Genomic DNA, 25,491 nt, shown 5'->3' with positions numbered 1-25,491 from the left:
TCCATGGGGCTAGCCGTGTGTCACACACAGCCTAGACACACGCCTGTGTATATACCCGTGTGGACAATATAGGGCTATTTACCAAACCCTTTGCCACCCTGAAACACTAAATAACAACATCCATCATGTTAAAGATCATCATAAAATGATTACTCAATCCAACAACAACATCTAAGGCCATGACACATTTCATATCTTCTAAAACAACCAACAAATTACCCATTCATGAAATAACTTCTTGTATTCATATAAGAACTTTCAACTTTAGCCATTTCCAGGGCCTTATACAAAATGAATCAAAGCCAACACATTTGGCCAACTAACAATGACACAAAATTCTAAAGTCAATGTCCTATCTATGCCATAATCAAAATAAATAGATCTAACTATACCAAGTGCTTCAATTGATAGTGTGATCGATGCCTCTGTTGTCCGTTGATCCATGACCTAATTAGGCGGCACTATAAGAAAATGGAAAGAACTAGGGTAAGCATAAAGCTTAATTTGCATGAAAATAAATATAACGACAACTTTAACGTTCATCATCATGCTCATAACACTAAAATAGGCATAAGCACAACTTACTCGTCACTATCCAACACAATTCACATAGCATATACTAAGCTCACATCTCGTGCATTTCATTTAGGTACCTGTCTCACTAACAACATGGTTATACTTTTCTCGTTTAACTTAAACCATAACTCTCACCGTTGAACCATTTGGAATATTATCGGATAGTCACTAAGCCTCAACATAGGTTATAATGCCGATGCCATGTCCCATACATGGTTTTACACTGGCTCATCCATCAAGTCGATGCCATGTCCCAAACATGGCCTTACACTGAGTATTGATATCGAGGCCGATGCCATGTCCCAGAAATGGTCTTACACTAGCTCTTATATATTCGTACCGATGCTAAATCCCAGACATGGTCTTACATTGACACTTCTATATGTGCTGATGGCATGTCCCAGACATGATCTTGCACTGACACATCTCGTAGCCGAAGCATGTCCTAGACTTGTCTTACACTGGCTTACATCTCGAGGCCGATGCATGTCCCAGACATGTCTTACACTAGCACACAATATCCCGAATGTCCTAGCCTAAATATCCAATTTATTTCCTAAAGTTCAAACGGGAGTCCTACTATCTCAATATTCATCATACATGATTATTTCCACAAACAAGCAATTCATGCTATCTTAATTCAAGCACATATAATAACAATGTAGTTGTATTGTTTACATGCGACTTACCTTGGATTACAAAATGTAAATGACTAGTTCGACTTAGTCCACTTGCTTCGCTTTTCCCCGGTCTAGGCCCGAATTTTGTAATTCTTGATCTAGAATGATAAAAATTTATGAATTTAATCATTTTATTAATCTAGATACTCAAAAATTTATGAATTTTTCCCCTAGACTTTTGTAAAATAACCATTTTATCCCTACGTTCGAAATTTGATTTTTATCAAAATTCTTCACATCTTAAGCCTAGCTGATTACTTTTTCTACTAGAAGCAACCCACAATTCTCATTATTTCACACCTTTATCACCTATTTTACAACTTATGCAAAATGGTCCTTTTTAGGGTTTTCATGAGAAATCTCTTCACAAAAGTTGTTTATTTCACAACCATGGTTCATTTTCTCCCATAAAATTTTAGAAAAAAACATGTCTGCTATCATGGAAAAACCCTAGACTTTCAACCATTTTGCAAAATAGTCCCCTTATTTGAAAGCTTATGTTACAAGGGTTCTAAAAGTGCAAAAATCATGAAGGAAAATCATCAAAATCACTTACTTGTGAAGGCTCTAAGTTGCTGAAATTTTTGAAGCTCAAAACCCCATACAATGGCTGAATTTTGATGGAGAAGATGGTAGAGAAAAAGATGATATCTTTTTTTTTTATTCTAGTCAAAATTAGGTCATCAAATTACCTAACCATTTGACCCATTGATTTTCTTATGCCTATGTCCAGCCATGCCTCTTGAAGGGGGTCTAATTTCCCTTTAAAGACCTCCAATTATTGCTCTCTAGCCATTTGGTAGGTCTATCAAGTAAAATAGAACTTTTACCTTTTATGCGATTTAGCCCTTTTTCCCGATTAAGCATGTAATCACTAAAATTAATTCACCAAAATTTTTATACTCTCATATAATCATGCCACAACACATAAAATAATATAAAAATAATTTCTCCAACCCTATTTTAGTGGTCCCGAAACCAGTGTTCCGACTAGGCCCAAAATCGGGCTATTACAATTCTCCCCCTTAGGGATTTTAGTCCTCGAAAATCTTACTGGCGAATAAGTTCGGGTATTGATCTCTCATAGTCTCTTCGGGTTCCCACATGGCTTCCTCGACTCCGTGTCTATGCCAAAAAACTTTCATGAGTTCTACACTTTTATTCCTTAACTTCTTAACCTCTCGATCCGAAATCATATCAGTTCTTCACCATAGGTCATATCCAGGCTTATTTCAATTTCTTCCGGTAAAATCATGTGTAAGGGGTCAAATCGGTAGCGGCGTAACATCGATACATGGAATACATCATGAATTATCTCTAGTCCATGAGGTAAAGCCAATCATATGCTCAATTCTTTCAGTCACCTCATAGGGTCCAATAAGTCGCAAACTCAGTTTGCCTTTTCTACCGAATCTAAGGACTTTTTCTATGGGGATACTTTCAAAACAACATTATCCCCAACTTGGAACTTGATCTCTTTCCGTTTTAAGTCCGTGTAGGATTTCTGTCTATCTGATACAGCTCTCAAGCAATCACGAGTCACCTTAACTTTTTCCTTGGTTTCTTTGACAAAATCGACCTCGAGAATCGATTCTCTCTCAACTCGGTCCAATATAAAGGTGTTCGACACTTACGCCCATATAAAGCCACATAAGGCGCCATTTTCAGGCTTGACTGATAACTATTGTTGTAGGTAAATTCAACTAGCGGTAAATACTTTTCCCAACTGCCTTGAAACTTGAGAACACAACATTGCAACATGTCTTCCAATATCTGAATTACTCTTTCTGACTGACCGTAAGTTTGTGGGTGAAAAGTTGTGCTAAAGTTCAATTTTGTTCTCAAAGCCTCTTGTAATTTCTTCCAAAATCGCGAGGTAAACCTCGGATCTCTATTCGAAATAATCAACAAGGGCACTCCATGAAGTCTCACAAACTTAGAGACATAAAGATCGACCAATTTCTCAAGAGAATAGTCGGTATGCACTGATGTAAAATGTGCCGACTTAGTAAGTCTATAAACAACAACCCACACTAAATCCTTTTTCCTTTGTATCAAAGGCAATCCTGGCACAAAATCCATGGTTACTCGATCCCATTTCCACTCGGGAACCGTCACAGGTTGAAGCAAACCCAAGGGTACTTGGTTTTCAACCTTCACTTGCTGACAAACTAGACACTTAGAGACAAACTGAGAAATTTTTTTTTCATTCCCGACCACCAGTACATTTTCTTCAAGTCATTGTACATTTTCACACTACCCGGATGGATAGATAAACAACCATTATATGCCTATCGTAGAATCTTCTGAATGAGCTCCTTATCCTTGGGTACACAGAACATGTCTCAATACATCACAAAACCGTTGGTACTAATACAAAATTCTGATTCACTTCCCGTCTCACACTGAGCCACTTTAGCTTGCAAGTTCTCATCATTTCTCTGAGCCTCACATATCTCTTGAAGAAACATAGGTCTAGCTCTCATTTTAGCTAGAATCGAGCCATCATCAATCACGGTCAGCTTAGTATTCATAGCCCCCAGGACAAACAATGATTTCCTACTCAAAGCATCGGCGACTACATTTGCCTTTTCGGGACGGTAGTCAATCACCAACTCGTAATCCTTTATCAACTCCAACCACCTTTGTTGCTGTAAATTGAACTCCTTTTAGTCATTAAATAGTTTAGACTCTTATGGTCAATGAGCACTCGGTATCTCTCACCATACAAATGATGTCTCCAAATTTTCAGCATGAATACAATGGCAGCCAACTCTAAATCGTTTATCGGGTAATTCTTCTCGTGTGGCTTTAGCTGTCTCTAGGCATATGCTATCACTTTGCCTTCTTGCATGAGTATGCACCCCAATCCATTTAAGAAGGTGTCACTATATACCACGAATTCTTTCCCTAATTATGGTTGCATTAGAACTGAAGCCTCAATCAACAAGGCCTTTAATTTTTCAAAACTTTGTTGGCACTTCTTTATCCATTCAAACTTGACGTCCTTTTGTAACAACTTTGTCATCAGAGTAGCTATTATTGAAAACCTATTTACAAATATTTTGTACTACCCAAATAAACCGAAAAAGCTTCGAACCTCTGTCACATTCCTCAGCGATTTCCACTCAACAATGGCCAAGATCTTGCTTGGGTCAACTTTGATTCCATCTCACGACACGATGTGTCCTAGGAATCCAAATTCTTTAAGCCAAAATTCACTATTACCAAACTTGGCATATAATTATTTATCTCTCAAGGTTTGTAAAACAGTTCTCAGATGCTCCGCGTGCTCACTCTCATCATGCGAATAAATCAGTATGTCATCGATAAAGACCACTACAAACTTATCCAAATACGGCCGAAAAATACGGTTCATCCAATCCATAAACACCGCAGGAGCAGTCATTAAATCAAATGGCATAACAAGAAACTCATAGTGCCCATACCTCGTCTTAAACGCGATTTTTGGTACATCTTGTTTCTTAACCCTTAGCTGATAGTAGCCCGACCTTAAGTCGATCTTGGAAAACACGGTGGCTCCTCTCAACTAATTAAACAAATCATCGATCCTTGGCAAGGGATACTTGTTCCTCACGGTTACCTTGTTGACCTGTCGGTATTTTATACAAAATCTTATTGACCCTTCTTTCTTTTTCACAAAAAGTACCAGAGCACCCCACGGTGAATAACTCGATCTTGCAAAACCTTTATCCGTTAACTCTTGTAACTGAGCCTTCAACCCTTTAACTCCATTGAAGCCATTCTATACGAAGAAATCGAGATAGGTGTCGTACTAAGGACCAACTCGATGCCAAACTCAACTTCTCTAGTTGGAGGTAATCAGGGCAACTCTTCCAAAAAACATCCAGATACTCACATAGCACCGGTACTATCTCAATTTTCACTTTCGACTCTTTGGTGTTCAGCACAAATGCTAGGTAGGACTCATACCATTTTCTTAAATATTTCTCGGCAGTTAAAGACAATATTACTACAGGTGAGTTATCTGATTTCTCTAGTTCAACCCGAAGAACATTCCCATCTTCACATTTCAACTTAATAGATTTCCTCCCATAGTCCACTACAACACTATGAGAAGTTAACCAATCCATTCAAAGGATTACATCGAATTCATCAAACGGCAACAACATAAGGTTAGCCGAAAAACTATGACCATTATTGTCAAAGGACAATTTCTACATACTTAGTCAATCAATACATGTTTGCCTAGTGGATTAGACACTTTTACCACAAATTTGGTGGACTCAATAGAAATATTCATACTGGGTACTAATTTCATGCATACATAAGAACGAGTAGACCCTGGATCAATCAAAGCAATAACAGAAATATCATAAAGAGAAAAGGTACCTGTAATCACATCAGGTGAAGATGCCTCTTCGCGAGCACGAATGGTATAAGTCCTTGCAGGTGCACGGCCCTCAGACCTCATACCTGAATCTCTAGGGGGACCTCTACTGCTAGCCCCATCGGACGGGTTCTTCTGTGGTCTAACCCTCGTAAGAGCACTACTCGCCCTCACATCTTGTCTTTTTTCTTTCTCATCTAATCCAAGGCAGTCTCAGATAAAGTGGTCCATAGATCCATATTTGAAGCAACCTCTTTCATTTGCTCAGCATTCATCGAAATGATGTCTACCACATTGTGAACACTCCAGCCTGTTTGACCGAGCACTACCAATACTTACAGAAGTGGTTTGGGCTTTAGACGCCGTATGCTACTTATTGTTACTCTTATTCGAGAATCCCACAGATGCGTTCGATCAGGTAGGAAACTCTCTCGATTTTTTAGATGAGGTTTGCTATGATTTCCCCATCTGTCTTTTCCTTGAGTCTCAAGACTCAATGTTAGCTTTTCTCTTCTTTTTGGCCAACTCCTCGGCCTTACATGCTCTCTCTACTAGCACCACGAATTCCCTTATCTCCAAGATGCCAACTAATAGACGAATGTTTTCGTTCAAACCATCTTCAAACCTCCTGCACATAAGGACTTCTATAGATACACACTCCCGTGCATATTTGCTAAGTCTTACAAACTCACGTTTGTACTCAGTCACCGTCCTTCAACCTTGCTTTAGCTCTAAAAACTCTTTTCTTTTTTGGTCTATAAACATCTAACTTATGTACTTCTTCCAGAACTCCTCCTGGAAGAACTCCCATGTAATCCTTTCACTTGGTACAACCGACACAAGGGTATTCCACCATTGATAGGCTAAGTCTCATAGGACTGACACTGCACACTTCACGCACTCCTCAAGCGTGCACGATAACTCATCAAATACCCTAACGGTATTTTCTAACCAAAATTTTACTCACTTTGGGTTATCATCAATCTTAGCTTGAAATTCCTCGGCCCCTTACTTTCGTGTCTTATCTACTGGGGGTTTCTCTCTCCTAACCAAATCCACTCCTTGCGGAGCTACAAGAGCATACTGAGGAACCGGAAGAGGTAGGGGAGGTGGAGTGTTCGGATTCGCACAAACAAACTCCGTATACCAAGCGTCCATTATATAGAGGTAAGCTGCTCTAGCTCCTCCGCCCTGACTCATCGTCACGGGCTCACTATCTACTAGCGTGGTCCCTTTAACAAGAGCCACCGCTTTGCTCTCTACATTATCCACCTTAGCTACGTCAGGATCCATTTACTATATGAATAAAACATAATTTATCTCATCAGGAGTCGTCACACTATAAATATAGAGTTATGGCATGTATAGCTAGACTCGTACTCACACTATGTTAGTCCTAGAATCGATTAAACCATGCTCTGATACCACTAAATGTATCACCTCTTACCCAAGTCTAAGGACGGGACTGGGCACGAGGTATTACCTTACTTAATCACATGTATACAATCATTTCTGAGTTACCAAGACTTTGTCAAATTTAAAAATTTTCTAATCTTATTTAAAACTCCTTAATGTGGGCTTACGAGGCCTCAAACTCTCATTGGAAACCATTCGAAACCAACACGGGTCCTTAAACTAACTTAATAAAAATGACCCTTAAAACAGGGCACACGCCCGTGTGGAAGGGTAACGCGCCCGCTTGTTCATTATAACACAGCCGTGCTGATGGCCCATATGACACACACGGCTTAAGCTTCTAGGGACACGACCGTGCCCGATGTCCGTATGAATTAAATTCTAAATTCGAACTTACAGGGGTTTTCACATGGCCTGGCACACGGCCGTGTCTATGGCCCGTGTCTCTCACATAACCATGACACGCCCATGTCCTAGCCCATGTCTACAAAGCTTGACATTTTGTTTCTGACGTCAGCAATCCTCAAGGGTCGCACGGCCAAGGCACACGTGTAACAGTCCGATTTAGACCCTAATCGGAATGATGGTTTCGAGACCACAAATTCGAGTCAAAAAATATTTAAATATTATTTTTCATGTTTATTATATGTGAATTTGCATGTGTGAAAATTTCGTATGAAAATTTGATTGTTTGTGTGCTTAATTAAATAAAAAGGGCTTAATCGCATAAAATGTAAAATTTGCATGCTAATTGTTAAAGTGCCTAATTGCTTTGTTCTTTTAATGTGGGGTACTTATAATGCAATTATACCATTGAAATTGGCATGGACACATTCGGTCACTAGTTAGTGGGTGGAAATAATAATAAAATAATTAAAGTTATATTATAAGTAATAATATGTATATATTATAACATGAAATAAAAACAACCATGCATGTACTTTGTTATTGCCGAATTTAAAAAAAAATAAGAAAGAAAAGAAAGCTTTAAGGGTTCGGCAACTTATTAAGCTCAATTAAGGTATGTAATTAGCTCGATTTTTGATAATTTTTACGTTTTTGAGATCATTGCTTCAAATACTACCCGACCCATGTTTGAATTTTTTATTTTGGTGAATATTTTGTGTTATGCCATTGATGAATATTTGTGTTTGTGATGTTTGATGATGAAATAGCAAAAATATGTTTTAGATTAACATGTTTTGTATTGGAGGTTTTGATGGTTTTGGGTTATTAGGACTAAAATTACAAAAATAATAAATTGGGGGATTAAAATGTGAAATAGATGAAATATATGGACTAGTATGGTTATATGGAAAATTCGGCCCAACTATATTGTTGTGAGATTTTTTGTATTTTATGTTTTTTGCAATTAGGACTAATTTGTAAAAGTATGAAATATTAGGGGTAAAATGGTAATTTACCCATTTATATGTTGTTGGATCAAATTGAATGAAATTGTGTTTAAATAAGGTTAATTTGAAATTATATAGATCAAGAAAAAAGGAAACCAGACTTGGATCGCAGAAAAACAAAAACAATCGAATAGCCGTTTTGTAACGTCCGTCGATATCCAAGGTAAGTCTTTAAGCAATTAAATATGGTTTATTTTAAACATAGAATGTTTTACTATGATGTTTCAAATTTTATAGTCTATTATTATGTTAGCCAAATGTGATATATCAATGATTTACTGTGGTTGAGTTTTATTCGACTGATTTAAAATCCCTGGAAGTGTGTATGTGTTACATGGAATATTGGACTATTCGATATATGAAATGTTGTGGAATGATTCTATAATTGGGATATTCAGGTTTTGAGCCTAGCAAGCTTTGTGCTGGTGACATTGATCAGGCTTCGTGCCTAGAAGGCTTATTGCCAGTCAATAAATATCAGACCTTGGGTCTAGCAGGCCTTGTGCCGGTGTGGGATTTAGGCTTATGCCTAGTAGGTTTTATACCGGTGATTTGTTTACAAGTCTGTGATTATAAGATTTCAAATTATTTTGGATTGAGCAAGTGAAATTGAGATAAATTACCTTGTATATGTTCGGCCACATAGGTAAGTACATGTAAGCTTATATTGAACTTGTATATACGGCTACATGTGAGGTTATATTGAATTTTAGTATTCGATTACATGTGAACTTATATTGAAATTGTGTACTTAGATATATGTGAAGTTATCTTAAATATGCATATTCGGCCATATGTGATGTTCTTTTGAATTTGAACTATAAGTTACATGTGATATTTTATTTAACTTTTATATATTCGGCCACATGTGATAATATAATAAATTTTGTGTATTCGGTCCTCTATGTAAGTGTCTATGTGATGATATAATTGATCTTGTATAATTGGCTATATAGGAAACATTTATGTGCGGTTATATAATTGATTTTTTTTGAACATTCGACCAAGGTATCTTAATATGTTAAAGTATAACATTATTGATAAAATTTGGTTAGTTTGAATGTTTTCATTATTCAGTGAGTTGTTTATTTTGCTTAAGGCTTACTAAGCTAAGTTAGCTTACTCTATGTGTTTTTGCTACTCTGTTTTATAGATTTTGGTTGTAAGTTACGAGCTCGGGGATCGTTATTGAAGTCATCCACACTATCGTCAACTTTCAGTACTTTTAAAAGTCTATTTTTGAACTTATGGCATGTATAGGCTAATATGTATTTTGTTCAACTTTGGGTATGTATAATTTGAGCTATGCGAAAATGGCTTTACTTCTAAGTTTAGTTTCGATCATCTTTGGTTACAAATTAAACTGTTTTGTTATAACACTGTGATATATGTGCTGGAAATGGTTTGATAGTGATATAAATTTGTGCATTGAAGTTGATTAATGATTAGGTTATGGTGTTGTAACACCCCAAACCCGGCCTAGACGTTATGACCGGATCCGGTGCGCCACATCGATGCGTTCAAAACGTTCCGTTTTACTTAGTTTGGAAAACTTAGTTAAGGTTGTAAGAGATACTTTTAAAGCGTGTTAAGGTGAATAGAAGTCATGCACCGGTAGGAAACCGGGAAGAAGAGGAGGTGAGTCCGTCGACCGCTAAGTACCAAGCTCCTTCGGATCCAATCCTGACATGCACACCACCATTGCCACACCCTAACGACTCGTGTAATTTTGAGAAAACTGTTTGGTTATGTCTATCTTAAGAAAATGATTAAGTTTGAAAACGTTTGTTTAGCGGAAGTCTTACTTGTAAACGTGTTATTTTGAAATCCCTTAATGTTTTGAAAACGCGTCCTAAAGCTAACCCATTTTCCTTAGTCATCATAGTTTTTTCATCATAGTAAAATAAAATAATAAAAGTAAAACAAAACCATAAAAAAATAATTAAAAGGCCTTATTACACTTAAACCCAAAACCATAAATGAAATTAAAAGGACGTCCAGTTCACCAGAAAGAAACCAGGTTCGTAGAAACATGTGGCCAGCCCGAATCTCTCACAGCTCCAAGCCCACTATGGTTGAGGATTTCTGCGAGGATGAAAATAAGGGTGAGTTTTGGAAAACTCGATGTGTAATTCAACCCAACCATAGCCTAAATCGGTTCAAACCACGAGAGAGAATAAGTTGGCCTCACTTGAGCAATTTCGAATAAAGCACAGTAGGCCCGAGCAGACTAGAACAGATATATCATGCTTATGCGAAACCCAACCATATCCAACCACATACACCCCATACCATCCTTTCACCATGTGGGGAGACTACTCGACCCACCCAACCGCTTACGCCACGAAATATGCAGCATGGTGCCAGATCTGAAAATGTGACAGAGTCACCAGATCTGAATATTTTGTGGCGGTGCCACGGAATGAATATCGTGGTAGGGCCACCAGAACAGATAATTTATGGCATAGCCACCAAGACGCTTCCTCCATAATATAACCCATGTCCCGATGCAACAAATATTCATTCATGGCATACATCATACAGATTTAATTCATCATGCTTTTCAGACAAAATTAACCCTAGGGGTATAAAGGTCATTTTGCACACATAGGGGTATAATGGTAATTTTGCATACATAGGGGTATTCTAGTAAATCTAACTATTTCTAAGGTTTTCATGCATATCGTAGCCATTACGTTTAGCCAGAAACACTTACCGTGCGTTCTTACCGAATTAGGCCCGTTGGCCCATTAACCCAATTTGGCCCATTAAGCCCAAAATATCAAAACGCACGAAATCGCGCGTATTGCAGTTTTATCACTTCCGATTACCAGTAATAATTACCCATACGTCTCACGAGCATTCGCACACTAGCAAGAGCCCAAAATACCAGTTTTTCGGTATTTCGACTTTTCGACTTTTGCGATCTAGCCTATGAAAGGGTGTCGATTACACACTGTTTTGGGATTTCCTCGTCGAGATCTACACCCGAACTGCCTACAATTGAATCACTTACTATTACTCCAAATATCAAAAATAGAATTGAGTATCTAGTCCCTTACCACATTCGGTCAAACATGCCAAAAACCCTTATTGCTCTTACCTTACTGCCGAAAGATGGTTAACTCCAAAGATCCGATCATTCCACCTGTCCAAGCCCTTGATCAACTGCCTCTAAATCACGCTATTACCAAAACAAAATAGTTATTACGACCCCTCAGGGTTACATGTCCAAATCGACAACCTCCCTAACTTTTAGGGATTTTGGCTTTTCCTAAAATATGTAAGAAGACTAAGTTTTGGTGAAGACTTACCACCGATTCCTTAGTGACTGATTCCAATGAGTTTCCCACTCGATCCCGATGTAGATCTAAGCCCTCAGATGATAACAAAAGTCGATATTTCATGACTTGATTATTCGCCAAGTCCCTTTTAATGTGGGGTTTTTCGGCTTTTTGCAACTTGTGTTTAGAAAGGTAAAACGAGAGGGTTTTGCTATGGTCTTGTCGTCAAAATTGAGGTTTTAGAGGGTGGTGAATCGGCCACAAATGATGAAGGGAAGAGATGTGGTTTTGGTTATAAGAAATCAGCACAAAAGAATAAGCTTTGGATTTGGCTTTTTATGATGTTCAACTTATAAGGCTAAAAATAAAAGATTAAGGATGTGATGAAGAGTAAAGAGATAGAAGGGTTCGGCTATGGAGAAGGAAGAGGAGAAAGTAGATGGAGAAAAGAAATAAAGAAAAGAGGAGAAGAAAAGATGATCGAATTTGACAACACACCCCAAATGTCGAAATTCCCACTACTACAATACCTAGTCAATTTCCCATGCTAGAGTCCCTTGGCCGCCCACCTCTTGCTCCTTGATCAGCTCCTAGATTTCCTCCCTTATCTTTATCCTTATTCAATCCCCTTGCCTTCTTAAACTCTTCTTGACAGGCTTTTATTTCGGTTCCATTACTTTCCTTTCTGTACATAAAATTAATCACTTAATTTCTTTGTCATTGTGACTTGAACACAGGTCCTCCCAAGCTTCCACAAGCCACTACATCCTTCCCAGTGGCGTCACATGCCACTTTACCACTTGCTTCCTTGTGATCCATTTTTCACAAATAATTCCTAAAAAGCCCAATTTATCAGAACCCTTTTCTCTTATAGAATTAAATTTAATTAAAACTACCAGGTTTTATCCTAAGCTTGGGCCTTCTAGAGGCCCACCAATATGATTAATCCTACACATAACAAACAGAACACAGCATTTTAAATTTTACAACTTTTACAGAATTCCCGAAAATTTGGGGCGTTACAGGTGTGAAGAAATTGGTCATAAACATGATTGGTTTGTTATGGTTATATTCGGTATTTGAAATTAAGAATGGATAAATATGTTGCGTATATGGATTAAATACTAAGTTTTAATTAGCTATACTTGGTTGTGGTGCGAATTTGTTTTAGTTAACATGTTAAGTACTATGAATGAATGATTATTTGAATTTTTTTATTATAGAATATAGTCAAGATATTATATATGATTTGACTTTAAAGGTTATTAGATTATGTCCGAACATCATATAACTTTGCCTTGATATGTTCATTATATGGTATGAGAAAATGCATGTTTTGATTATATAATTGTTAGTTAAATGACTATGACTGAAGAAATGGTATTCGGTTATGAAATGGTAGTTATGAAAATTATTTTTGAGTCACCTATGATTCGACACTTGTAAGTATACATGAAATGAAGTGGATGAGTGTATTATTATTTGAGTTGAATAATTACAAGATAAAAATATTGAAATTTGAGAATTTGGTTATGATCTATATTCGTTGAGAAGAAAGAAATAAAAATATGTGTATTTAGTCATATGTATTAGGTTTCCATGAAAAATTATACATTTAAGTAATAAAAGTTAGTTTCATAATTAATCTATTACATGGTATTAGCATGCATAAATGTACGTTAGTATTTTGTGAAGTATGTACTAGTTTAAAAATAAATTTTGACCGATTTTTGAAATTGGTTTTTATATATAATTGTTCGGAATTGTGTTTTTAGTTAACTAATGCCTCGTAACCCTAGTTCAGCGACGGATACGGGCTAGGGGTGTTACAACACACCCGTGTGCTAGGCCGTGCCCTTCACACGACTGAGACACATGGCCATGTCTCTGCCCATGTGTTTACTACCATGCATACTGACTTGAATTTTTTACATGCAGGGAACACACGGCTGGACAACACGTCCATGGGGCTAGCTGTGTGTCACACACGGCCTAGACACACGCTCGTGTGTCTACCCGTGTGGACAACATAGGGATATTTACCAAGCCCTTTGCCACCCTGAAACACTAAATAACAACATCAATCATGCTAAAGATCATCATAAAATGATTACTCAATCCAACAACTACATCTAAGGCTTTTACATATTTCATATTTACTAAAACAACCAACAAATTACCCATTCATGAAATAACTTCTTGTATTCATATAATAACTTTCAACTTTAGCCATTTCCGGGGCCTTATACAAAATGAATAAAAATGCTAAAGCAAGCCAACATGTTTGGCCAATTAACAATGACACAAAATTCTAAAGTCAGTGTCCTATACATGCCATAATCAAAATAAATATATCTAACTATACCAAGTGCTTCAATTGATAGTGTGATCGATGCCTCCGACGTCCGTTGATCCACGAGCTAATTAGGCGGCACTATAAGAAAATGGAAAAAACTAGGGTAAGCATAAAGCTTAAGTTGCATGAAATAAATATAACGACAACTTTACCATTCATCATCATGCTCATAACACTAAAATAGGCATAAGCACAACTTACTCGTCATTGTCCAACACAATTCACATTGCATATACTAAGCTCACATCTCGTGCATTTCATTTAGGTACCTGTATCACTCACAACATGGTTATACTTTTCTCATTTAACTTAAACTATAACTCTCACAGTTGAACCATTTGGAATACTATCAGATAGTCACTAAGCCCCAACATAGGGTATAATACCGACGCCATGTCCTAGAATGGTCTTACACTGACTATCGAAATCGAAGCCGACGCCATGTCCCAGACATGGTCTTACACTAGCTCTTACATATCCGTGCCAACGCCATGTCCCAGACATGGTCTTACACTGACACCTCTATACATGCCGATGCCATGTCCCAAACATTGTCTTACACTGAACATCTCGTAGCCGATGCATGTTCTAGACATGCTTTACACTGGCTTACATCTCGAGACCGATGCATGTCCCAGACATGTCTTACACTAGCTTTCGTCTCAATGCCGATGCCATGTCCCAAACATGGTCTTACACTGGCTCTCATAATGTGGCCGATGCATGTCCCAGATATGTCTTACACTCGCACACAATATCCCAAATGTCCTAGCCTGAATATCCGATTTATTTCCTAAGGTTCAAACGAGAGTCCTACTATCTCAATATTCATCATTCATGATTATTTCCACAAACAAGCAATTCATGCTATCTCAATTCAAGCACGTATGATAACAATGTAGTTGTATTATTTACATACAATTTACCTCGAATTACAATATGTAGATGACTAGTTCGACTTAGTCCACTTGCTTCGCTTTTCCCTGGTCTAGGCCCTGATTTTGTAATTCTTGATCTCGAATGATAAAAATTTACGAATTTAATCATTTTATTAATATAGATACTCAACAATTTAAAATTGGACAAAACGACCATTTTGCCCTTAGACTTTTGTAAAATGATCATTTTACCCCTAGGTCTGAAATTCAATTTTTATCGAATTTCTTCATATCTTAGGCCTAGTCGATTACTTTTTATACTAGAAGAAACCCACAAGTCTCATTATTTCACACTTTTACCACCTCTTTTACAATTTATGCAAAATGGTCATTTTTAGGGTTTTCATGAGAAATCTCTTCACAAAAGTTGTTTATTTCGCAACCATGGTTCATTTTCTCCCATAAAATTTCAGGAAAAACATGTCTACTATCATGGAAAAACCCTAGACTTTCAACCATTTTGCAAAAATAGTCCCCTCATTTGAAAGCTTATGTTACAATGGTTTTAAAAGTGCAAAAAACATCAAGGAAAGTCATCAAAATCACTTACTTGTGAAGGCTTTAAGTTGCTAAAATTTTTTAAGCTGAAAACCCCTACAATGGTTGAATTTTCGGTGGAGAAGATGGTAGAAAAAAAAAGATGATATCTTTTCTCTTTATTTTAGTTTTATTCTAATCAAAATTAGGTCATAAAATTACCTAACCATTTGACCCATTGATTTCCTTGTCCCTATGCCCGGCCATGCCTCTTGGAGAAGGTCTAATTTCCCTTTAAAGACCTCCAATTATGGCTCTCTAGCTATTTGGTATGTCTATCAAGTAAAATAGAACTTTTACCCTTTATGCGATTTAGTCCTTTTTCCCGATTAAGCATGCAATAACTAAAATTAATTCACTAAAATTTTCATACTCTTATATAATCATGCTACAACACATAAAATAATATAAAAATAATTTCTCCAACCTCGGTTTAGTGGTCCCGAAACCACTATTCCGACTAGGCCCAAAATCGAGTTGTTACAATATTACTACATTAAGGGCACTATATTCAAATATATACATGTGAATGACCTCATCATAAACACTAAAGAATTCATTAATAGCAACATTGTGGATCCTCCTCACCATGCCCACGAAAACCGTGAAACCCACTTGATAGTGAGGGGTTGAGGTATCTAGTTTTGGCCATCAAAATTCATCTGTCATTTTCTTTGCTACCTAAATTGACGATCGATACAATATTATATTTTCATTTTATAAGGTAAAGGTATGGGTATCTAAGGATCAATTTTAAAATATGATGTTATTATAAAATTCATTTTAATGATAAATTCTTGCCATTATACCATAGGCTCTGTTGATACAAAATAAAATTACTAGATATGTAGAGAAGAATAATTGATGCATTGTTGAAGTATAGGTCCCATGCTCTATCAATGAATAATAGCATGACACCTCATCATTAAATAAAATAAAGAATAGTGGAGGGCATATAAATAAATACTAATAAGTTTATTTAAACATAATTAAATAATAAATAATTATAAATAAGTGCTTAAACCTTGAAACCTAAACACGAGACTCTTGACTCTAAATTCAAGCCTCCAAACCCTTAAAATAAAGATCCTAAATTCGTGAGTTATTAATATTTATTTATAATAGTTACATTTAATTATGTTTAAATAAAATTATTAATATTTTTAAAAATTGTTCATATTTTTATTTAATTTGATAATAATCATTGATAATGTATAAGATTTATACGCTAATGATACATTAAATATTATTCTAATAAATTAATTTCCATAAAATAGCGTATTAAGTGTGGTTAAACCTATGATATCGTTTTGAATATATTAGGTCTGCAAGAACCATATATAGAATTATAGGCCAAAACAATAAAGGAATGTTAGTTACTTGTAGTTATTATTATACCTCTAATTAATAAAATAAAATAAAAAAAATAAAGTAAAGGACTAGAGGCCCAAATTTCAACCTCCTATTTTTGTTTATCTTTGGACCAAAATGCTAGAAAGACCAAATGGACATATACTACGATTAATTAGTTGATGTCTATATAATACACACATATAGACCATTATAGCTCTAATTGCCACTTCCCAATTTCAATGCCATTTTCTTAGGGTAGGAAATAAGTTTTAATTGTTTATTTTAATTGTTAAATTAGGAAATATTATTAATTATCTTAAAAATATTGTATGACTATCTTAGTTTTGGGAAAGCTATTAAAAGATGTTAAAATATTGAGTCAAAATTCATTCTATTACTTTTTCATCCATTAATATTTAATATAATGATCATCACGATTTAAATGAATAAGATCCAATATTGAATCTTGAAGTCAAAATTTTCATCCTTACTAGTGTACGTGTTGATAAGATCCTTAGCTGATATTAAGGAACAATGAGAAAAAGGGTACAATGTTTGTACATATCTTCATTAGTTAGCTTTCTATGACACGTTAGTAAGTCAAAAAAACACGTCCAAAAATTTCAAGTTTTGCAAGAAATATTGTTGGGCAAAACATGATCCAATCATGTTCCATTAATTTTGTTGAGCAAATTGTGGATATAATTGGAAAGTTTGATGATTTCTTTAACTAGTTATTTCCTCTACAAAATTTTAATTAAAATCGAATTAATAAAATAAATCAAATCATTCAAAAAATGAATTAAAATATGTTAAGTTTTAATGGGCTTTAATATTAATAATTAAATTCATTTATTTTAAAATATAATAAAAACCGAAGTCCATTATAATATTCTTCAAATTCAAATAACTATACTCATTATTTAAAGGTTAGATTATGCTATTAGTCCATATACCATGCATTAGATGTGGATTTAACCCTATATCTTTACTTCAGTCATTTTCAGTCTTTGTACTCTTTTTAATTTTGAAATTTTAGTTATAATTAAATGATAGCTATTAATTTTATTAAGTTATATGATGTTATTTCTAAAATTTGATGCAACAAGCATACTATGTTACATATGTAATGCCATGTAGGTTTACTATTTTCGCACATTACTCACAAAAAGTTAATCAATAAATTTAATGGTAGTTATTTACGTTAAGATAGAAATTTTAACATTTGAAATGTATAAAACTACAAATGATTCAATTGGAGGAATTGGACTAGATCTACAATTTTAAACATAGTCCAAGACTAATAGTAGAATTTAACTATTACCATTAGGTTAAGATTGAAATTTTAAAATTTGAAAAATATAAATACTAAAATTAACTAAATTGAAGATCATAAACTAAATCCACAAGGACTAATAACAAAATTTTACGATATTCAAAACTCAAATCCAACCAAAATTATAAATTTCTCAACTAAATCTAAGATTTAAAGAAAATAATGAAATACAGTAATATTTCTTATATCTTTTTGGTTAATTACCAATTCAACATGATTCAGTTATTGGATTCCATTATATAGCCTAATGGCAAGAAGGGCAGGCCATAAAAGGAACACTTTTTATGCCTAGTGTGATGAATTGCAAACTCAAAGTAGACTCAATAAATTCAATAAAATAGACTTTGATTAATATGTGTCTGAAATTGTTGACGCCTGATTAACGATTTAAACTACCCATACGAGACTCCCCAAGACTTGAACAAATTTAAACGCTTAAATTACTATTTGGACCCACCTGCTTAGCTTAATCACGCCTTACCTCTCGGCTTTTACCCTTTATATAAGTCCCCCACATTGTACGATGCCTAGCCACCCCACTACCTCCATTGGCTCCCACTTTATCACTATTCCAAAAATGGGATCGTCAACATTTTCATATATCTTTCACATTCTCTTCATTTCCCTCCTTGTTCCAAATCTAGCTTCTTCCTCGCCAGTTCAAGATCCTGAATTTGTTGTTGATGAAGTTCACAAGTAATTCATTTATATACTCTTACAATGTTTATATTGTATAAGATTAATGTGTACATATATGTATTGGTATGTTTTCATTTGCAGGAGTATCAATGCTTCGAGGAGGAACTTGGGTTACTTGTCATGTGGAACAGGAAACCCCATTGATGATTGTTGGAGGTGTGATCCGAACTGGGAGAAGAACCGGCAAAGGTTAGCCGATTGCGCGATTGGGTTCGGGAAGCATGCCATGGGAGGCAAAAATGGTCGAATCTATGTTATTACGGATGCCGGCGATGACGACCCGGTGAACCCTAGGCCGGGTACTTTAAGGCATGCTGTGATTCAAGACGAGTCATTGTGGATTATTTTCAAGAGAGATATGGTGATTACGTTGAAACAAGAATTGTTGATGAACTCTTTCAAAACAATAGACGGTCGAGGTGCGAGCGTTCACATATCGGGTGGACCATGCATCACCATCCATTATGTGTCGAACATCATCATCCATGGCATCCACATACATGATTGTAAACCCGGGGGTAGTACAATTATAAGAGACTCTCCCCATCATGCAGGGCATTGGACTCCATCGGACGGTGATGGTGTCTCCATCTTTGGCAGCAAGAATATATGGGTTGACCATTGTTCATTGTCGAATTGTCATGATGGACTCATCGATGTCATCCATGGATCCACCGCCGTGACTATATCAAACAACTACATGACCCATCATGATAAAGTCATGCTTTTGGGCCACAGTGATTCCTATATGCAAGATAAAAACATGCAAGTCACTGTTGCCTTTAACCATTTCGGGGAAGGTCTAATTCAAAGAATGCCAAGGTGTAGACTTGGATATTTCCATGTGGTGAACAACGATTACACTCATTGGGAAATGTACGCCATTGGTGGCAGTGCAAACCCTACTATCAACAGCCAAGGAAACAGGTTTCTAGCACCCAATGATAGATCAAAGAAAGAGGTAATTAATTTTCAAAGTCCTCATTAGCGCGAGTTAACTCATATATATCACCATTTTCACACTACCATATGTAATGATTTTTGTAGGTGACCAAGCATGAGAATGCACCAGAGAGTGAATGGAAACGCTGGAACTGGAGATCCGAAGGAGACTTGATGTTGAATGGAGCCTTTTTCAGGCAAACCGGTGCTTCTGGTGCATCTTCAACCTTTGCTAGGGCTTCGAGCCTTAGTGCTAGACCATCTTCTCTTGTGGGTACAATGACAATGACTGCTGGTGCACTCAAATGTAGAAGGGGTTCCCACTGCTAGTTTTAAACTTATAATTAGCAGTTTAATTATAATTTAGTCTTTTTGTTTCTTTTAAGAATGTAATGAAACGACGACCTCTGCATGTTGCCTGAAATTGAACACAACATGGATTAATCATTAATCCTATACAGTTAATTTGTAGTAATTTTCTGTATTGATAGATCAACAAAGCATGCAACTGCAGTTTAGGGTTGCTTTTATGTAATCTGCTATAAGTGGCAAAAGTGTACTTTTTCATGAAAGTGATTGTCTTTATTGATAAGGGAGAATTTTGCTTGTTTTATCTACATAATGTTTTCAGTTTGGACTGAAGGTATGGTAATTCTCCTATAAAAAGTATATATTTTATATCTCTTAAATGTTTTCATGGATAAAAAGTCAAACCAAAGCATTAATTATAAATGTTGTGAGCTTTTGGATAATTGTCACCGAAAAAAGTAAATGCTTTTGAAGTGCCAAAATGTCAACGCAAACAAACCCAATTAATGATCAATTAATATATTCTTTGTCGTTGGAAATATTAAAATATAGAATTTTACTAATAAAAACTTAATAATAATAGTAATAGTATTCCTTAAAAAATTAATAATAGTAATAACCAAAAATGAAAAACCTTAATTTGGAAAATTAATAATAGTAATAATCATGCGATCTAGTTTTGATGTGTGAAACAAACAATGGCTTATAGGAAGAAAATTTTCATATAAAAAGGAGCAACTAAAAGCCATGTTTTGGGCGTAAATCATGGAGAAACTGAATATCTGAGCTAGACCGCAATGTGATTGAGTAGAGTGGGAATGCGAGACAGGATCTCCCGCATGCACTCATAGCTTCAAGCTTTTTGGTATGTTTATTACATTGTGATTAATTAAAGTCAGTCACTGTCTTAAACATTTGCAAATGCCAATTGCAATTTACCAAACTTCTATCTCATATCATCTTCTTGCAGACCTTTGTTTTTACCATGAATATCAAGTATCTCTCTATCTATCTCTATCTATTGACCCAACCAGTTTTGGGCTAAAATATATTGACCCATTAGAAAATGGGTCTAAGATATTTCTATATTGAAATGGACCCAAGCCAAGTTCCACGACGGTTTTTGTTCTTTGGATCATAGCCTTCATTGGTTTCACTTTCATTTTTATTCACTGATAAATTGCCAAAACAACCATGTCATTACAAAATTACTCTGCAAAGTAAGGTCCAAACTTGCACTAGTTTTGACTTGGAAAGAAAACCCGAAGGAAGAAAGCAAAAGCAGCATAGAGTAGATCGCCAACTTCAACAAATGAAAGCATAAAAGAGAACTTTGTTTCATTGTTTGTGACGACAACGTGTCTGTCATCTCCGCCCTCATGCGCTTTCATTTCCCCTTATATTCTTCTTCCTCTTTCTCCCTCGTTTCTAACTTCACTTTCATTTCTTCATTGCCACTCATCTTTTCTTCCTCCCATTTCTCCACTTTCATTTCAATGGCTCCTGCTTTTGAACCTGTCTCTCCCCCACACCAAGAAGCTGAACCCCAAACTGCAACACCCCATCACACTGACACTGTAAACAATTTTGGGAATGATGGTCAAGTTGTTGGCTCTAAATCAAAGGTCACTGTTGTTGGTAGTGGTAATTGGGGTAGTGTTGCTGCTAAGCTCATTGCTTCTAACACTCTCAAGCTCAACTCTTTTCATGGTATTTCTCTACCCTTCACTCATCTTTTTGTTTCTTGCATGATTATCTGTTTCTTTCAATGATTTAGAAAGCGGGGAAAAGCTCACCAAAGATGTTAACTTGTGAGATTCATATGGTGGAATGATGAAAAAGATTTACTTAACTGTGTTTAGAAGAATTGAGATTTGATAATACTAAGTGGAAGTTTTTATGGTTTTAGATTTGGAATTGAATTGCAATTTGTTCTAATGAAAAATCCAGATGAAGTGAGGATGTGGGTATTTGAGGAGACATTGCAAACGGGTGAGAAGCTTACAGATGTCATTAACAAAACTAATGTGAGCACTTGAAAACATTCATTTTCTGTCCATTTGTTTATTTTCTTGTAGATTTTCTCAACCTGTAAGTGGACTTGCTTTTGTTTCACTAGGAAAATGTTAAATACCTTCCTGGTATTAAGCTCGGCAAAAATGTCATTGCGGATCCAGACCTCGATAATGCAGGTAATCAATTTCCCTTTTTTCCTTTACATTTCTTGTACCCCTTTTGCTTCATTTAGATTCTTGAATGCTTGTAGTTAGGGTAGCTAGGGATAGATGTTCACTTTGTTTACGGTTGAAATCGAAATTCTGCAGTAAAAGATGCAAACATGTTGGTCTTTGTGACCCCTCATCAATTTATGGAGGGTATATGCAAGAGGCTTGTTGGTAAAGTAAGGGGAGATGTTGAGGCTATTTCTCTTATTAAAGGGATGGAGGTCAAAATGGAAGGCCCTTGTATGATCTCCAATCTTATATCCGAGCAGCTCGGCATCAATTGTTCTGTTCTAATGGGGGCAAATATCGCAAATGAGGTAATCAGTTGATTTACTTGAGAAGTTCACGTACAAATTACAGTGTCATTTTGCCATTGGTTTCTCACAAGTAACTAGTTGAGCCTATAGATCGCTGTGGAGAAATTCAGTGAAGCAACGGTTGGATTTCGAGACAATCGAGAGATTGCGGAGCAATGGGTTAAATTATTCAGTACCCCTTATTTCATGGTCACTCCCGTGAGTAATATTGCTACACTTTTTCATTCGAGCTCTAATTAATATCAGAATCATGAATCGTTGAGTTGGTACAGAGCATAAAGAAAGAATGGTAATGCATTTTAAGAAATATTTTGGCCTTTTGTTTTCACGAACAAACAGGTCCAGGATGTGGAAGGGGTTGAACTATGTGGAACTTTGAAGAACGTTGTAGCCATTGCAGCTGGTATGTAATACAGTAACATGTTTTCATCCTTCTACACAAACTTATGAATTAAAAGCAATCCTAATTCTTAATCTTACAGGTTTCGTGGATGGACTTGACATGGGAAATAACACAAAGGTTCTTACATATGATTTTTCTTTTTTAAAAATAAGTCTTTCATATTCTTGGCCGTTATTTCTCACTGTTACTATGTAAATTATTAGGCTGCGATAATGCGAATTGGTCTAAGAGAGATGAGAGCTTTCTCCAAACTGTTATTTTCATCTGTTAGGGATAGTACCTTCTTTGAAAGCTGCGGAGTTGCTGATGTCATCACAACATGCTGTAAGAGCACATACATATCCAGACCTTCTATTTGGGAAAACTAATCTACTTTGGTTCTAAAACTATTACATTCGTCACAGTGGGGGGAAGAAACCGAAAAGTTGCAGAGGCATTTGCTAGGAATGGAGGAAAAAGGTTAGCTTTAACGATTTGGTGAACGAGTTTTTGCCATTATAAAATGCAAATTCTAACCATACTGTTTCTTATATACAGATCTTTTGATGACCTAGAAGCTGAGATGTTGCAGGGCCAGAAATTACAGGTAGATCTTAAAACATGAAAAGTATGGTCTTGAAAATAATAGGCAAATTCGAGTAAATCTCAAACAGCTTCAAAGAGGTTTTTGAATGCCTATTTTCTCGGTTCCTAATTAACCTCTTGTATTGGTTTATTTTACTTAGGGTGTATCCACGGCAAGAGAAGTCTATGAAGTTTTAAGCCATCGCGGATGGCTAGAGTTGTTTCCTCTATTTGCAACAGTGCATGAAATCTGTGTTGGTCGACTTCCACCATCAGCCATTGTCGGATACAGCGAGAAGAAACCAAGGTTATCCCTCTTAGAGGACCCCGCCTGTTACCAATGACTTGTAGTAGAAGATCTTACATTTCAGTTCGTAGAAGTTGCTTTCTTCATTTACTCATCAGTCAGCAAGTATAAAAGAGAAGGCTCGAACAAAGACTGCAAAAATGTCTTGCCAATGGCAACAACATGTTGAGTGTTGAATTTGAAGATGATAGGAAAGTTTCTTACCACTAGAAGGTTGTTTTTTTTTTTTGCCGGGGGGGGGGTGTTACTTTCTTAAATCAAGGTTCCAAACTATATTTTTCTTTAGATGTTTGATGTCATGTAGGCTGCATAATAATGAATGAGTGATTGTTGAAGTACTTGAGCAAAATGTATAGGTCACTATGAAAAATATTGGATAACCTTCACACATCCTTGGCAAGGATGTGCAAATCAAATGAAATGTTTATTTACATTAATTGAGTGAAAGATAAGATAAAGTGATGGTCAGTCCGCTCAAAAATAACTGAAAATAGACTTCACCTATCTTTTCCACATATTAATAGACAATCGACTTAGGTTGATGATTTTGGATCGGTTTGATTAATTTCGATCTTGTTGATATATAGTACAATAAGGGAGGAAAATAATGAAGAGATAAGGAGGAAGCAAGGAAGCGAAAGGGGTGGTTCTGTAGAGGTCGATTCACCTAAAGAGGTAGAGAGATGGAAATGAACAAGAGGACAAAGTGACTAAGAGAGAGTGGGTGGATTTGCTCAAAGTAACTTTAGGGTCGAAAAGCCAATCATTTCTTCATATTGGGAAGGTATTTTAGGAAATGTCTTCTTGTCCATTAGCATGACATGGCAGGTTATTTTAATGAAAGTTGTCATCATGTAAAGTGTGAAAAACGTGCACGGTGGGACCCATTCTGTTATGCATTCGATTAGTACGAGGATGTTACGCCCAAGTGGGCCCCTTATTGTATTGAGAATGTTTTCACACCTAATAGTAAGTGCCTCAAAAGTAAGTTCTCATCTCATTATCGAAGAGGGGAAGGCTTGTTAGGAGTGTTATCTAGCGGATGGCTTTGATAACAGAAGGGTGTCACTCTTTTGGTTGGGATGAGTGGTCACCAGGACATTGTCTCAGGTGGAGTCTAAAGGGAGGTCAACACCATTTTTCTTGCTGATACGTGTCTAGGTGGCGGAGGATATAACAATAGTTCACCAAGTCGAACGGGAGGTTATAAAGTGGCTTTCGACAAGACGTTCTTCTGTTTAAATGCTTAAGGATAGTGAAACATGTATATTCTTTTTGGGGAAAATGAAGAGTTGTTATACTTATTCTAGAAGTTTAGCCATAAATGTAATGTTTAACTTAGTTACATTTGGAAAATCGTAGAAAAGATTAAAGGCATCTAACATGGTGTATAGGGCCAGATGTCATTGGTCATGGCCTTTTAAGTTTAAAATGGTGCATTTGTGAAGTTCACTTTGAAAAA

At 36.1% G+C, this 25,491-nt stretch overlaps 2 protein-coding genes across 2 annotated transcripts; both read left to right on the top strand.

Moving 5' to 3' along the window:
* The first annotated feature begins 18,790 nt into the window (after window positions 1-18,790).
* On the top strand, window positions 18,791-20,526 carry LOC108454131 (pectate lyase-like). Its single transcript, XM_017752464.2, has 3 exons — window positions 18,791-18,959; window positions 19,044-19,923; window positions 20,010-20,526. The coding sequence occupies exons 1-3, from the start codon at window positions 18,841-18,843 to the stop codon at window positions 20,232-20,234; spliced, it is 1,224 nt and encodes a 407-aa protein (XP_017607953.1). The 5' UTR covers window positions 18,791-18,840; the 3' UTR covers window positions 20,235-20,526.
* A 374-nt stretch (window positions 20,527-20,900) lies between these two features.
* LOC108454130 (glycerol-3-phosphate dehydrogenase [NAD(+)]-like) lies at window positions 20,901-24,466 on the top strand. The gene is made up of 12 exons (XM_017752463.2): window positions 20,901-21,078; window positions 21,184-21,923; window positions 22,164-22,240; window positions 22,333-22,405; window positions 22,538-22,755; window positions 22,846-22,953; window positions 23,095-23,158; window positions 23,238-23,275; window positions 23,362-23,482; window positions 23,563-23,617; window positions 23,696-23,744; window positions 23,884-24,466. The coding sequence occupies exons 2-12, from the start codon at window positions 21,593-21,595 to the stop codon at window positions 24,064-24,066; spliced, it is 1,317 nt and encodes a 438-aa protein (XP_017607952.1). The 5' UTR covers window positions 20,901-21,078; window positions 21,184-21,592; the 3' UTR covers window positions 24,067-24,466.
* The last annotated feature ends 1,025 nt before the right edge of the window (window positions 24,467-25,491 follow it).

Source organism: Gossypium arboreum, chromosome 9 (assembly GCF_025698485.1).
Source record: "Gossypium arboreum isolate Shixiya-1 chromosome 9, ASM2569848v2, whole genome shotgun sequence".
NCBI lineage: Eukaryota > Viridiplantae > Streptophyta > Magnoliopsida > Malvales > Malvaceae > Gossypium > Gossypium arboreum.
This window is presented reverse-complemented; position numbering and strand designations above follow the sequence as displayed.